This window comes from Ornithodoros turicata, chromosome 1, assembly GCF_037126465.1.
Source record: "Ornithodoros turicata isolate Travis chromosome 1, ASM3712646v1, whole genome shotgun sequence".
NCBI classification, from domain to species: domain Eukaryota; kingdom Metazoa; phylum Arthropoda; class Arachnida; order Ixodida; family Argasidae; genus Ornithodoros; species Ornithodoros turicata.
Window position 1 is genome coordinate 1,334,397 of NC_088201.1, and position 12,467 is coordinate 1,346,863.

At 46.7% G+C, this 12,467-nt stretch overlaps 1 protein-coding gene across 3 annotated transcripts in view; it reads left to right on the forward strand.

Annotated features, from left to right (window-relative positions):
- Positions 1-11,916, forward strand: part of LOC135396494 (uncharacterized) — a 36,125-nt gene extending 24,209 nt beyond the window's left edge. The window contains exons 1-6 of one of the 3 annotated variants that reach the window (XM_064627503.1): positions 9,749-9,843; positions 11,021-11,140; positions 11,278-11,367; positions 11,416-11,493; positions 11,564-11,601; positions 11,657-11,916. In XM_064627503.1, the coding sequence (XP_064483573.1) occupies positions 9,839-9,843; positions 11,021-11,140; positions 11,278-11,367; positions 11,416-11,493; positions 11,564-11,601; positions 11,657-11,682 (357 nt within the window). In that variant the 5' untranslated portion in view covers positions 9,749-9,838 and the 3' untranslated portion in view covers positions 11,683-11,916. Of the gene's footprint in view, positions 1-9,748; positions 9,844-11,020; positions 11,141-11,277; positions 11,368-11,415; positions 11,494-11,563; positions 11,602-11,656 lie in introns of those variants that run through there. The other 2 variants (XM_064627516.1, XM_064627508.1) reach the window with 2 other exon arrangements.
- The last annotated feature ends 551 nt before the right edge of the window (positions 11,917-12,467 follow it).

Consider the following 12,467-nt stretch of genomic DNA (forward strand, 5'->3'; position numbering starts at 1 on the left):
GTTGCATGATCGAAGCAAATAGGATGCGATAGTTTACATAACCGAAGCAAGTAAGAGTTGCAAGTAACCGAATCTATCGCTTTGTAACTGAGAAAATGCGAAGCGAGTAGTTGTATGGCCGAAACAAATACGAAGCGAATAGTTGCATGATCGAAGCAAATAGGATGCGATAGTTGACATAACCGAAGCAAGTAAGAGTTGCAAGTAACCGAATCTATCGCTTTGTAACTGAGAAAATGCGAAGCGAGTAGTTGTATGGCCGAAACAAATACGAAGCGAATAGTTGCATGATCGAAGCAAATAGGATGCGATAGTTTACATAACCGAAGCAAGTAAGAGTTGCAAGTAACCGAATCTATCGCTTTGTAACTGAGAAAATGCGAAGCGAGTAGTTGTATGGCCGAAACAAATACGAAGCGAATAGTTGCATGATCGAAGCAAATAGGATGCGATAGTTTACATAACCGAAGCAAGTAAGAGTTGCAAGTAACCGAATCTATCGCTTTGTAACTGAGAAAATGCGAAGCGAGTAGTTGTATGGCCGAAACAAATACGAAGCGAATAGTTGCATGATCGAAGCAAATAGGATGCGATAGTTTACATAACCGAAGCAAGTAAGAGTTGCAAGTAACCGAATCTATCGCTTTGTAACTGAGAAAATGCGAAGCGAGTAGTTGTATGGCCGAAACAAATACGAAGCGAATAGTTGCATGATCGAAGCAAATAGGATGCGATAGTTTACATAACCGAAGCAAGTAAGAGTTGCAAGTAACCGAATCTATCGCTTTGTAACTGAGAAAATGCGAAGCGAGTAGTTGTATGGCCGAAACAAATACGAAGCGAATAGTTGCATGATCGAAGCAAATAGGATGCGATAGTTTACATAACCGAAGCAAGTAAGAGTTGCAAGTAACCGAATCTATCGCTTTGTAACTGAGAAAATGCGAAGCGAGTAGTTGTATGGCCGAAACAAATACGAAGCGAATAGTTGCATGATCGAAGCAAATAGGATGCGATAGTTTACATAACCGAAGCAAGTAAGAGTTGCAAGTAGCCGAATCTATCGCTTTGTAACTGAGAAAATGCGAAGCGAGTAGTTGTATGGCCGAAACAAATACGAAGCGAATAGTTGCATGATCGAAGCAAATAGGATGCGATAGTTTACATAACCGAAGCAAGTAAGAGTTGCAAGTAACCGAATCTATCGCTTTGTAACTGAGAAAATGCGAAGCGAGTAGTTGTATGGCCGAAACAAATACGAAGCGAATAGTTGCATGATCGAAGCAAATAGGATGCGATAGTTTACATAACCGAAGCAAGTAAGAGTTGCAAGTAACCGAATCTATCGCTTTGTAACTGAGAAAATGCGAAGCGAGTAGTTGTATGGCCGAAACAAATACGAAGCGAATAGTTGCATGATCGAAGCAAATAGGATGCGATAGTTTACATAACCGAAGCAAGTAAGAGTTGCAAGTAACCGAATCTATCGCTTTGTAACTGAGAAAATGCGAAGCGAGTAGTTGTATGGCCGAAACAAATACGAAGCGAATAGTTGCATGATCGAAGCAAATAGGATGCGATAGTTTACATAACCGAAGCAAGTAAGAGTTGCAAGTAACCGAATCTATCGCTTTGTAACTGAGAAAATGCGAAGCGAGTAGTTGTATGGCCGAAACAAATACGAAGCGAATAGTTGCATGATCGAAGCAAATAGGATGCGATAGTTTACATAACCGAAGCAAGTAAGAGTTGCAAGTAACCGAATCTATCGCTTTGTAACTGAGAAAATGCGAAGCGAGTAGTTGTATGGCCGAAACAAATACGAAGCGAATAGTTGCATGATCGAAGCAAATAGGATGCGATAGTTTACATAACCGAAGCAAGTAAGAGTTGCAAGTAACCGAATCTATCGCTTTGTAACTGAGAAAATGCGAAGCGAGTAGTTGTATGGCTGAAACAAATACGAAGCGAATAGTTGCATGATCGAAGCAAATAGGATGCGATAGTTTACATAACCGAAGCAAGTAAGAGTTGCAAGTAACCGAATCTATCGCTTTGTAACTGAGAAAATGCGAAGCGAGTAGTTGTATGGCCGAAACAAATACGAAGCGAATAGTTGCATGATCGAAGCAAATAGGATGCGATAGTTTACATAACCGAAGCAAGTAAGAGTTGCAAGTAACCGAATCTATCGCTTTGTAACTGAGAAAATGCGAAGCGAGTAGTTGTATGGCCGAAACAAATACGAAGCGAATAGTTGCATGATCGAAGCAAATAGGATGCGATAGTTTACATAACCGAAGCAAGTAAGAGTTGCAAGTAACCGAATCTATCGCTTTGTAACTGAGAAAATGCGAAGCGAGTAGTTGTATGGCCGAAACAAATACGAAGCGAATAGTTACATGATCGAAGCACATAGGATGTGATAGTTTACGTAACCGAAGCAAGTAAGAGTTGCAAGTAACCGAATCTATCGCTTTGTAACTGAGAAAATGCGAAGCGAGTAGTTGTATGGCCGAAACAAATACGAAGCGAATAGTTGCATGATCGAAGCAAATAGGATGCGATAGTTTACATAACCGAAGCAAGTAAGAGTTGCAAGTAACCGAATCTATCGCTTTGTAACTGAGAAAATGCGAAGCGAGTAGTTGTATGGCCGAAACAAATACGAAGCGAATAGTTGCATGATCGAAGCAAATAGGATGCGATAGTTTACATAACCGAAGCAAGTAAGAGTTGCAAGTAACCGAATCTATCGCTTTGTAACTGAGAAAATGCGAAGCGAGTAGTTGTATGGACGAAACAAATACGAAGCGAATAGTTGCATGATCGAAGCAAATAGGATGCGATAGTTTACATAACCGAAGCAAGTAAGAGTTGCAAGTAACCGAATCTATCGCTTTGTAACTGAGAAAATGCGAAGCGAGTAGTTGTATGGCCGAAACAAATACGAAGCGAATAGTTACATGATCGAAGCACATAGGATGTGATAGTTTACGTAACCGAAGCAAGCAAGAAGAGAATAGTTACATAACCGAATTGAATGGTTATGTAACTGAGAAAATGCGAGGCGAGTACTTGTATGGCCGAAACAAATACGAAGCGAATAGTTACACGATCGAAGCAAATGGGAAGCGATAGTTTACATAACCGAAGCTAGTACGAAGCAAACAGTTACATACCGAAGCAGATGGGTAGAAATCAAGCGAACCGGTAGAATGTAGGAAGGGAGTTGCCTCAGGACAGAAGCCGCCGATATTTCGAACAGAGACTGTTCTTCTTCTGGGCACCGTCCTCATCATTGGCATGGTATTTAAAGGGTTAGGTGTGACGTGTTTAAAGGTTCATGCGAATTGTGGGTCAACAGCCCGGAGGGAAGAAAGGTTCCGTACGGGCTTCTACGGCCGGAGTGAATGGCTGCTTTCTTAGAGTGTGGAGGGGATTATGTGAACGTAGTGATCTAGGCTACAGAGCGGTTACAGAAAAATGGAAGGTTCACGAACACGTGGACGAAACGGGACACCCACCCCGTTAACCACGCATTCACATGCACAAGCTCCAATGTCATGTACTGCATTGAATGCGGCGACTGCTCCATGCAATACATTGGTGAAACCGGCCAACAAATGAACAACCGCCTTACCGGACACAGAACCGACACGTCCAACAAACTCCCCAAAGCAGTCGTCGAACACTTTAACGTTCCTGGTCACAATTTTGACAACATTAAACTATATATTCTAGAAACCGGGTTTAGATCCACACGGGACAGACGTGATAGGGAGTCTTATCTCATATACAAGTTCTCTTCATATTGGAGGGGTAAAAAAGTGTCATTTACTTGGCAAATTTCCGAGTTCAGTTCGCAAATATTTACATACTTAAACTTACCATACATGACATTCACACCAGTAGTTGGCAAAAACCTAATAAGAACAAATGCCGTTGACCGCATGATTCTAGGTGGCGTAGTTTTTTTATTATAATTCAATGACACGTTTTCTGGGACACCCTGTATATACTAAAATAGAGCTCCACCTCATAGCACGCTGCTTGCCAACCATCCTCCCGCATGACAACGTTCTCTCCCTTGATTTGATGCAAATGGGAGTGTACGCCATATTTGTGGCAATTATGAACTGTATAATGCGACAAACATGGCGTACGCCCCCCCCCCTTTACAGCAAATCAGGGGAAAGAATGACGTCACTCGGGATGATCATTGGCCAGGAGAGAAGTCCATTTTGAAGGCGCGTTCCCCCTCAAGTCGGCCCAGGGCGCCCTTTGCGATAGTCGTGACGTTGCCCGCCTTAGCGTGGCCGAATAGGGCAACCAGATCCATCATCATCACCATCATTCTTTAGAGTGTACTTGAAAGATTCAATGTACAGTAGTTGGTTCGTTTATTGCCACCCAATTTCTAGGAAGAGTATTTCACCTTAGCTCTTTCAGCATACATCAACTATCTTGCAAGCTATCCAAGACTACATTCCGGGACTTCCATCCTGAAAAATCAAGCTGTTTAAGAATGTCCCTTTCTATGCATAAGAGCGACGAGGTATTAAGTCTGCCGTGCGTCGTGGTTGCCATACGACTGTTCTTTATTAGCTTCAATTTCGAAAATGAGCTCTCACAGAAACTGTTGCGCTTACCATCATAGGGATATATAAGGAGAGCAACCTCTTCCTTCACTCCCTTCTCTATAATCAGCGCCTAGAGGAAGTGTTCTGGGCTGCCGACATTGTCATGAAGTAGATGCCCGAAGTGACTGCAGTCCCTCGTTCATCCAAAAGTTGCAAATCTTCTTCGTAGACTTCCGCCAGGCATCTAGCCTTTCTCCTGGTGTCTTCGGTGCCGAGGATGCCGATTTCTCCGAAGAGACCAAACTTGGTCCTTCATACGCAGCCAACCGTTGATTAAGCGAAGCTAGAAACTGATCGGGGAAAGGTTATTTTGGGGGAACTCCTATGAAGCACAACCAAACCGTGCTTCCAGGGCAGTTCCGTAGCCTATGTGGCATCACACTGGGGAGGAAAGGTTAGTCAGGCGTTGGCTGATTTGCTATTCCTTCAATAAAAAAGAAAAGAAACACACAGGGACACACAAAAAGGGCCTTAAAGGCTGGTCGAGAGGCCGGTGGCACGGAGAAAGTTCAAGATGGTAGTCGTAACCGCCCCCTGGTAGTGCAGGACCGGGCCGCGCAGTGTGGCCAAAGTGGCGTTGGAGGACGAGTCTTTGTGAGAGGTACCGGTTGCAGGATAAGAGGCAGTGCTCAATGTCGGCTTCCACACAACAAGTTGCGCAATTGGGGGAGTTCGTCTGGCGCATTTTACACAGGAGTGCGGGTGTCCGTGCAACATTCATTCGAAGACTATGGAGGGGTGATTCTTCAGCTCTATTACAACGGCAGGGAACAGTAAACTCCTGCAGGTATGAGGTAGAGCGCCACCGGCGAATGTGCAGGGTACAGGCAGAGATCGTTAGGGGTAGAGAGGTAGCAGGGAGAGCTCTGTTACCGAGAAGGCCTACGTGATCCGGGATCCACTGAAGCGTCACAGTTGTGTCAGAGCTTGCAGTATGAGCGCTTGGAGGGTGAATATTGCGCTGGGGCGAAAACAGAGCATATCCAGTGAAGCCTTGCTGTCAGTCAGAACAACCCACTGTGCAGCCGGCACACCGAGCAGCTGCTGTAGAGCCGACAGGATGCAAAGGAGTTCTGCTTCCATAAAGGACATTGGGTAAGGGAGGGCAAAGGCTTGCTGAAAGTCACTATCAGGGATATAAAATGTGGCGCCCGAGCTGTCTGCCGTGACTGAGCCGTCCGTGTATACCTGGCGACGGTTCTGATACGTGGAGTGCAGAAAATCGAGAGCGAGTTGGAGGACTACAGGTGCGGGAGTGTCACGCTTGCGCTGAAGACCGGGGATGGTGGAGCAGATATCAGTACGTGCAAAGGTCCACATTGCTGGCGCGTAAGAGGGAGTGGTTGAGGAGGAAGGAAGATGATCCTTTAGGCGGGCGATGGCCTTGCCGAAAGCTGAGTCAGGGCAGTCATCGTCAATATGTGGAAGATAGTGGTGAGGGTGACGGGTGAGATAGCGGGTATATACCCGAAGGGTATCAGCATCCCGCAGAAGGGAAACAGGCGTCTCCCGTGCTTCAGCAAGAGTACAGTAAGTCTCTGATGTTAGTGGTACTCCCAGACAAATGCGAAGGCCGCGGGCCTGTGTTTGGCTGAGGGCATGCAAGAGAGGGAGGTTGTAGCTTAGTGTCCCCAACACGAGGCCTAGTGGACGCGCTGAAGATCAGACCACGACGCGCCTCAGGACGCACCAGCGATACGTTTGAGGACGTGAACTGAGGCAGCCGCCTTTGTGTTAATCATCTTCACATGGCGGGACCACGTTAGGTCGCGATCAAGTATTAGACCTAGGTAACGGCACGAAGTCAGAGGGGAGCCATCAAGGTAGAGCGGATACCTGCGGAAGCATTTGCGCGAGAACGCCATTGCAACGGGAGGAAAGGTAGGTTGTAATCACGTGTAGAGAGCGTTGCAGTCGGCGCTGGATCGTATCTCGGCGGGTTGCAGAAGTCCAGATACAGTTATCGTCGACGTATATCGTGATGGATGTATGAGCAGGGAGCAACGGGGTAAGGGAGGCCATGATAAGATTAAAGAGGAGGGGGCTAAGGATACCGCCCTGCATGTCCCCACGGGTCACGTGGTGCTTTGTGGTGTCACCATCACCGGTGCGCACGAAGGGATAGCGGCCTCATAAAAAGTATTGTATCCACCGCAGAGGGCAGCCGCCAACTTGAGCCGCAGCAAGAGCTTGAAGGATGACAAAATGGTAAACGCTGTCGTAGGCTTTCTTTACATCGAGGAACACAGCGGCAGTCAATAATCCCTCTGCTTTGGCTTGTTGTACCTGGCTGACTTATTGGGTGACGACACAGTCCAGCCGTGAGCGGCCCGGGCGGAAACCCGTCATCACTTCCGGGAAATACTCAGCAGTCTCAAGGAACCAACTGAGGCGTGTGAAAATCATGAGTTGAAGCGTCCTCCCTATACAGCTGCTGAGGGCAATGGGACGGAAAGAGCCAATGTGGTTTTAGTATAGGAGCCACCATGGCCGTCTTCCAATCCTCAGGAACTTGTCCGGTGCACACACTCTCATTGAGAAGCCGCAAGAGGTGCAAGCGACCCGACAGGGGAAGGTGCCAAAGGGCCTTATAGGTAACTTGATCTGCCCCAGATGAGGAGGAGCGGCTGCAAGTGCAGTTTCGAGTTCAGCGAGGGTCAAGAGCGTGTCCAGGACCGGATAACTTGGCGCGTGGATTCGTCCATAACGCTATGGTGAGCTAGGATGAATGGTGTGCTGAACGGCGACTGAAACCGGGTCATGACGACGGGCCTTGACGAGCCTTGAAAGGGGGAGAGCAGTGACATAGTGTACAAACACTAAAACCTTGCATAATCCTGTTTAGACAGAAAGTCTTCAGTCTTCCCTTTGGTACCCGTACCAAACGGGAAAACAAAAACAGTTCCAACAGAGGAGACTCTTCCTACTGGCTGAAGTGAGCGTCTCTCGAAACGAGGGCGCACCCTCAGCGCAACAGCTCTTAGTGTTATATTCTGAAGTGAAGTGCCCAGTGCAGTGCCCATATGCTGAAGTGACCAGTACTTTGTTTTCATGGACGCCGCCACAGAGCAAAGTTCGCAAAGTACATCATGACGGATAAAAGAGAAAGAGAGAGAGGACTTTCATAACTTTAATGCTCAGGAGCAGATGTCCTCCTAACAAAGCCGTCCAAATTTTGGAAGATAGCTTCAGCAAAACCAGCAATCCGAAACGACAGGCAAGTCAGGGTAACTCTGCAAACGCTGCGGCGGCCCTCCTGGTGCTGGGGGTCGCTATGTCTTAGAATGTGAGGTGCCCTTTTATGCTGGCATGGCGTGCCTAGACTGGGAGGTGACCCGGGTTCGAATTTCGGTAGAAGCTGCGCTGTCTCAGGCTGGGCTTTCGTCGTACACTTTAAGACAACTGTCAGCACAGTTGCCTATGAAGTCGGTCCAGAACGCCCCTCACTAAAACCATGAAATGTTGTGGATTCGGTTCCGGCTGAGGAGGCTTTTCGGCGGGGTACAAGTTGCTTATAGATTACGCCCAACGCATTGCCAATGCTACTGGATCCCTCAAAGGCTGAGCGAGAATACGGCGATATGCACAGACCGAGGTTGACAGACAGAGATCGGGTTCCATTTTTTCGCCATGTACCAGCTGGTCCTTTTGCCATCACTGTTGCATCGCTTATGATCATCGTTATAAGCAACAAATTATCAATTCCAAGAGAGTGAGAGAGAACCTGAGCAAGCAACGACATTGCAGTGAGCTCGTGATGCGCTTGATAAACCATCCATCGACATCACTGTTCCGTTTCTCGGCCGGCGCGGTGCGAACCTCTGCATTTCACGGAAATGAGTACGTGATACGAAACAGAAGAGTACCTCGGATTTCCACAAAAATTCTTCCGCAAGGCGCGCAGCGAGCTTTAGCGCATCCATGTAAACAATCCCACGTGGCCGGGTGCCACGGCCACGCATGCGGTTCCATGCATTGGATCACCATCGTAAGCACACCAGTCATTCTAGCTCACAATAATAACACTGGATCGCCCATTGCGCGCTTTCTTTCTGCAACAATTTCTTTCGTTCTAGTTACACCTTCCTCAGCCCTGCGATTGTAGTCGACAATACATGACAACATGCGATAGTGATCGACAATACATGACAATTAGGCCTTTTCGCATTTATCCGATAGACTCCGATAAACTCCCCCCGTTGTTTTTTTGCAAAACATCGGATTTATCCGATAAACTCCGATTTTTCCAACGCCCACGGGGCGGAACAGTTCTGTGTTCGCCACAGCTGCTACTCATTTTGACTCTGGGCACCATTCACAATTTGTGTAAATACGCTCGTTTGTACTTCAATAGCTCCGGGTATTAAAACATCCGTGCGTTACATCGTGTGGTCCCAGTCGCTTTTGAACATCTTTCCTTCCATTGTCTCTGCGATGAGTGCTCCGCAATACTCCGAAATCGGCGCCGTTCATTTTTCAGATTTTTTAATCCTCCGAGAAACTCGGAATTTTCGAAAAGTTGAAAACCCCGATAAACACCCTCCGAATTTTCCAAAATGAAAACTCGGAACCCTAATGGCAATACATGCGACAGTGATCGAATGCTTTGCGGCAATAAAGCCTTCGAGCGATCCGAATAAGGAAACCGGGCTACTCAGGCCCATCTTTGGACTTGGTAACGTATTGCTGGTATTGTTGTTCACGCTGTCTAAAACATGGTCCCAAAACGCGACATAAATTTCCCTTTCAAGTCTAGACATTGAGCTATTTCATCTCGATCGTTAGCAGAGGTGGGCATCCTCACGAAGGCAGATGAGGGTGCCCTCACCTCACGCACATTGAGGTGAGGTGAAGTGAGGAAAAATTCCCAAAAGAGAGATTGAGGTGAGGTGAGATGAGGTGAGGAAAATTTTCGAGAAGGAGGTTGAGCAGATGTCGAAATTGCGCTTAAAAGAGCCAGCGATTTTTCTATTACCGAGGTAGCAGAAATGCTGCCTAAGTACTGTACACACAGGCACTAAAATGAGTCAGCTCCCCGTTAGTTTCAGATACATGAACAGGTGTGCGCTTTATGTGTTTCAATAAAGCAGACGTATTATTTGGACGCGACAACCAATGAAGACTGACGTAAGGCAAGTTCCGTGGTAGCGTCGCGAAGCAACTGTAAGAAGGTTGAGGAATATTTCAAAAATGAGATGAGGTAAGGCGAGAAAAAAAAATTCCCCAGAAATTGAGATATCAGACGAGGGCAAAGATCGTTCTGATTGTTAGCAATGTCTTCCAGCGTGTCTACGCGTGGATGCTGTAACCTAGGCTCGAGTGAATCGGCAGATTTTAAAAGCTTTTCTGCCGTACTGCACTGATGGCAGCAGACCCCATCGTAACACTGCCCTCGTCGAGGAAACAAATTTGTATAGGAAAAGCCTCGTTGGTGAAGCAATCTGGAATCACGAAAGCGCGTACGTGATTTTGGTCATAGCGCTTATAGGTTATGGGGGTACTGAAACGCGGCCCAAACCGCTTTCAAAAGTGCTTCTGCAATGTATATTTACGGGAGAATGAAACGATGCTTGTTCATTTTTTTCTAAATAACGTGGGGTAGAACACGTTGTCACACCTCAGAAAGCCTCTCCGCTCAAACGTCTACAATAAGTCTCGCTGATTCGGACGCTATGAAATTTGTGTTTCCTTCTTCCCCCACAGATGTGAATACTGTCGGCGTGACCATCTTTTCCCACTTGTTCCACATTCAAATACTAACGTTAGGCTGTTTTGGAATCAAAATGGCATTGGTGGTCGCAAAACTCTTACTAAGTTTGTAGATTTCTTGCTGTTGGGAAAAATTGCCTTCTTGTTGCTTGTGACAACAAACATGTGAGAAACGAAAGAAAATTCCACTTTGTTATCGAATACATGTCTGTCGATGATCTTTGTAAATCTAGGGAGATGAAATAGCATACATGCAGGCAGGCAAGATCTGTATGGCAACGAAAGCCACAAGGACAACAGGAACGTTACGTCCTGCTGTACCCAAGTTGAGGAGCGAATTGAATATCGAAGGAAAGAGTTTTTTGTCGCTGCAACAAGGAGTGTCCTGAAAACGAGAAAGATTCCAGAGCAACATTTTTCTCCATTGAAGGTGCTCTCGAGAGGATCCATCGACGGATATCTCTGGGGAGTCCTTTCGACGGCACTTAAAAGCGGGCCGCTCTGAATTCGTCGCAAGTTGAAAGGGCACTCCGGCGTTCAGTGAAAGAGCACAACGCAATTAGCGGGGGCATTTTTGAGGCCAACTTGCGGATTGAACGCTATATGCATTTGGCTCTCAACGCATGCCAACTTTGTCAAGAAGCCTTTTTTTTTTTGGTCTTCCACAGAATGCTGCTGGTAATCCTTGTAAGCAGCCTCGTGCTGCTCAGCTGCACGCAAGCTGAAACCTTCCACAAGCTCTCCACAGCCAGGGGATTCGGCAAAAGGGCCTCTCTGGACCTCCCCGTGTGAGTCTTTTAGTGTGGACAAAAAGCCACGGGACTTTTGTATCGTGTGGCAACACTATTTCGTTCTCGCGTGTCATTCAGTTGGAAATATTTCACGGGGCCGAGTGACCTCTGAAAATGATTTTTTTTTTCTTCAGAAATCGAGGTTACATGGCCACAGCTAGGGACTTGGGAAGGCGAGAACTACCCGACATGTTCTTTTGGGACGACGACGCCAACGAGTTAAGGTAACGCTCATATGTCAAGATGTTCCGTCTAAAGGTTTTTCCTTTTAGGGAGAAGCGGGGCATACGACGCCTGAGCCTCTCAACTGCCAGGGGATTCGGCAAACGCTCTTTCTTCTATCCACGAGGGTACATTTCATTCTACAGCAGTAAGAAAAAAAAGTCTCCGTGGGTTTAATACATGTTGAAACTCTTTCAGAACGCCTAATGAGTGGCTAGATGAAGCCGACAGCAGAGGTAACGAAAACGACGCAAACTCCTGGTACGTTTTTCAGCCTTTCTTTCTTTGCAGATGACGCGTTCCTGGAGACGCAATAAATATCGAGTGGAACTACGGGTCTCCTCTGCATAGGTTTCGAAAGCATTAAACGATTCCAACTTGTAATCACTCGTCATTACAGGCTGAAAATTACACAATAAAAATGGATTGATCGTTGTCGCGCGACTTGGTCGCGATCCCATTGCTATAAAGGTGATGATATGTACTAAAAAACTATGAAATATGCAAAAAAATGGAAAGCATGCAATAAAATATCGCTGTGCAGAGTGTTATTGAAATGCGATAGCGTTTATGACCTCACCCGCGGACATTCTGCGACGATGGACAGTACCCAATTGAAATTGGCCAACGGCCGACTCTCGGCAGAAAGTCGGGGACCAGTCATGTTCTAACGCCTGGCTAACGTTAACTGCCAAATACGTCGGCGAGGACCTGGCCAATGACGTTAGGCCAACAGCCCGTGCCGACGGGACGCCACCGTAGCTTGCCGTCAGTCGGTTACCGAACTCATCTTCACGTAGTACCAAGGTAAGTGGCCAATGATGTCTCTTTATGACGATTTCAATCAGTTCTCGGGGGTGCACATATTACCTAAGATTGAGACAGTAGACTCTGTTGTAGTCGTTGAAACTGTCACAAAAGAGCCATATACGCCATATGAAAAAAAAAAAAGGGTCCTCTAGCGTCCCCTATATGTTGCATGTGATAGGCAGAGCGAGGTTTGGCAAGCCGTCGGCCAGGGCAGATCTGTAGCAAGAAACGAGCTCGTTGTGCAAGCACGGCTCGGTTGGCCAGCCAAGCTCTTGTCAAGCTTGGTTCAATC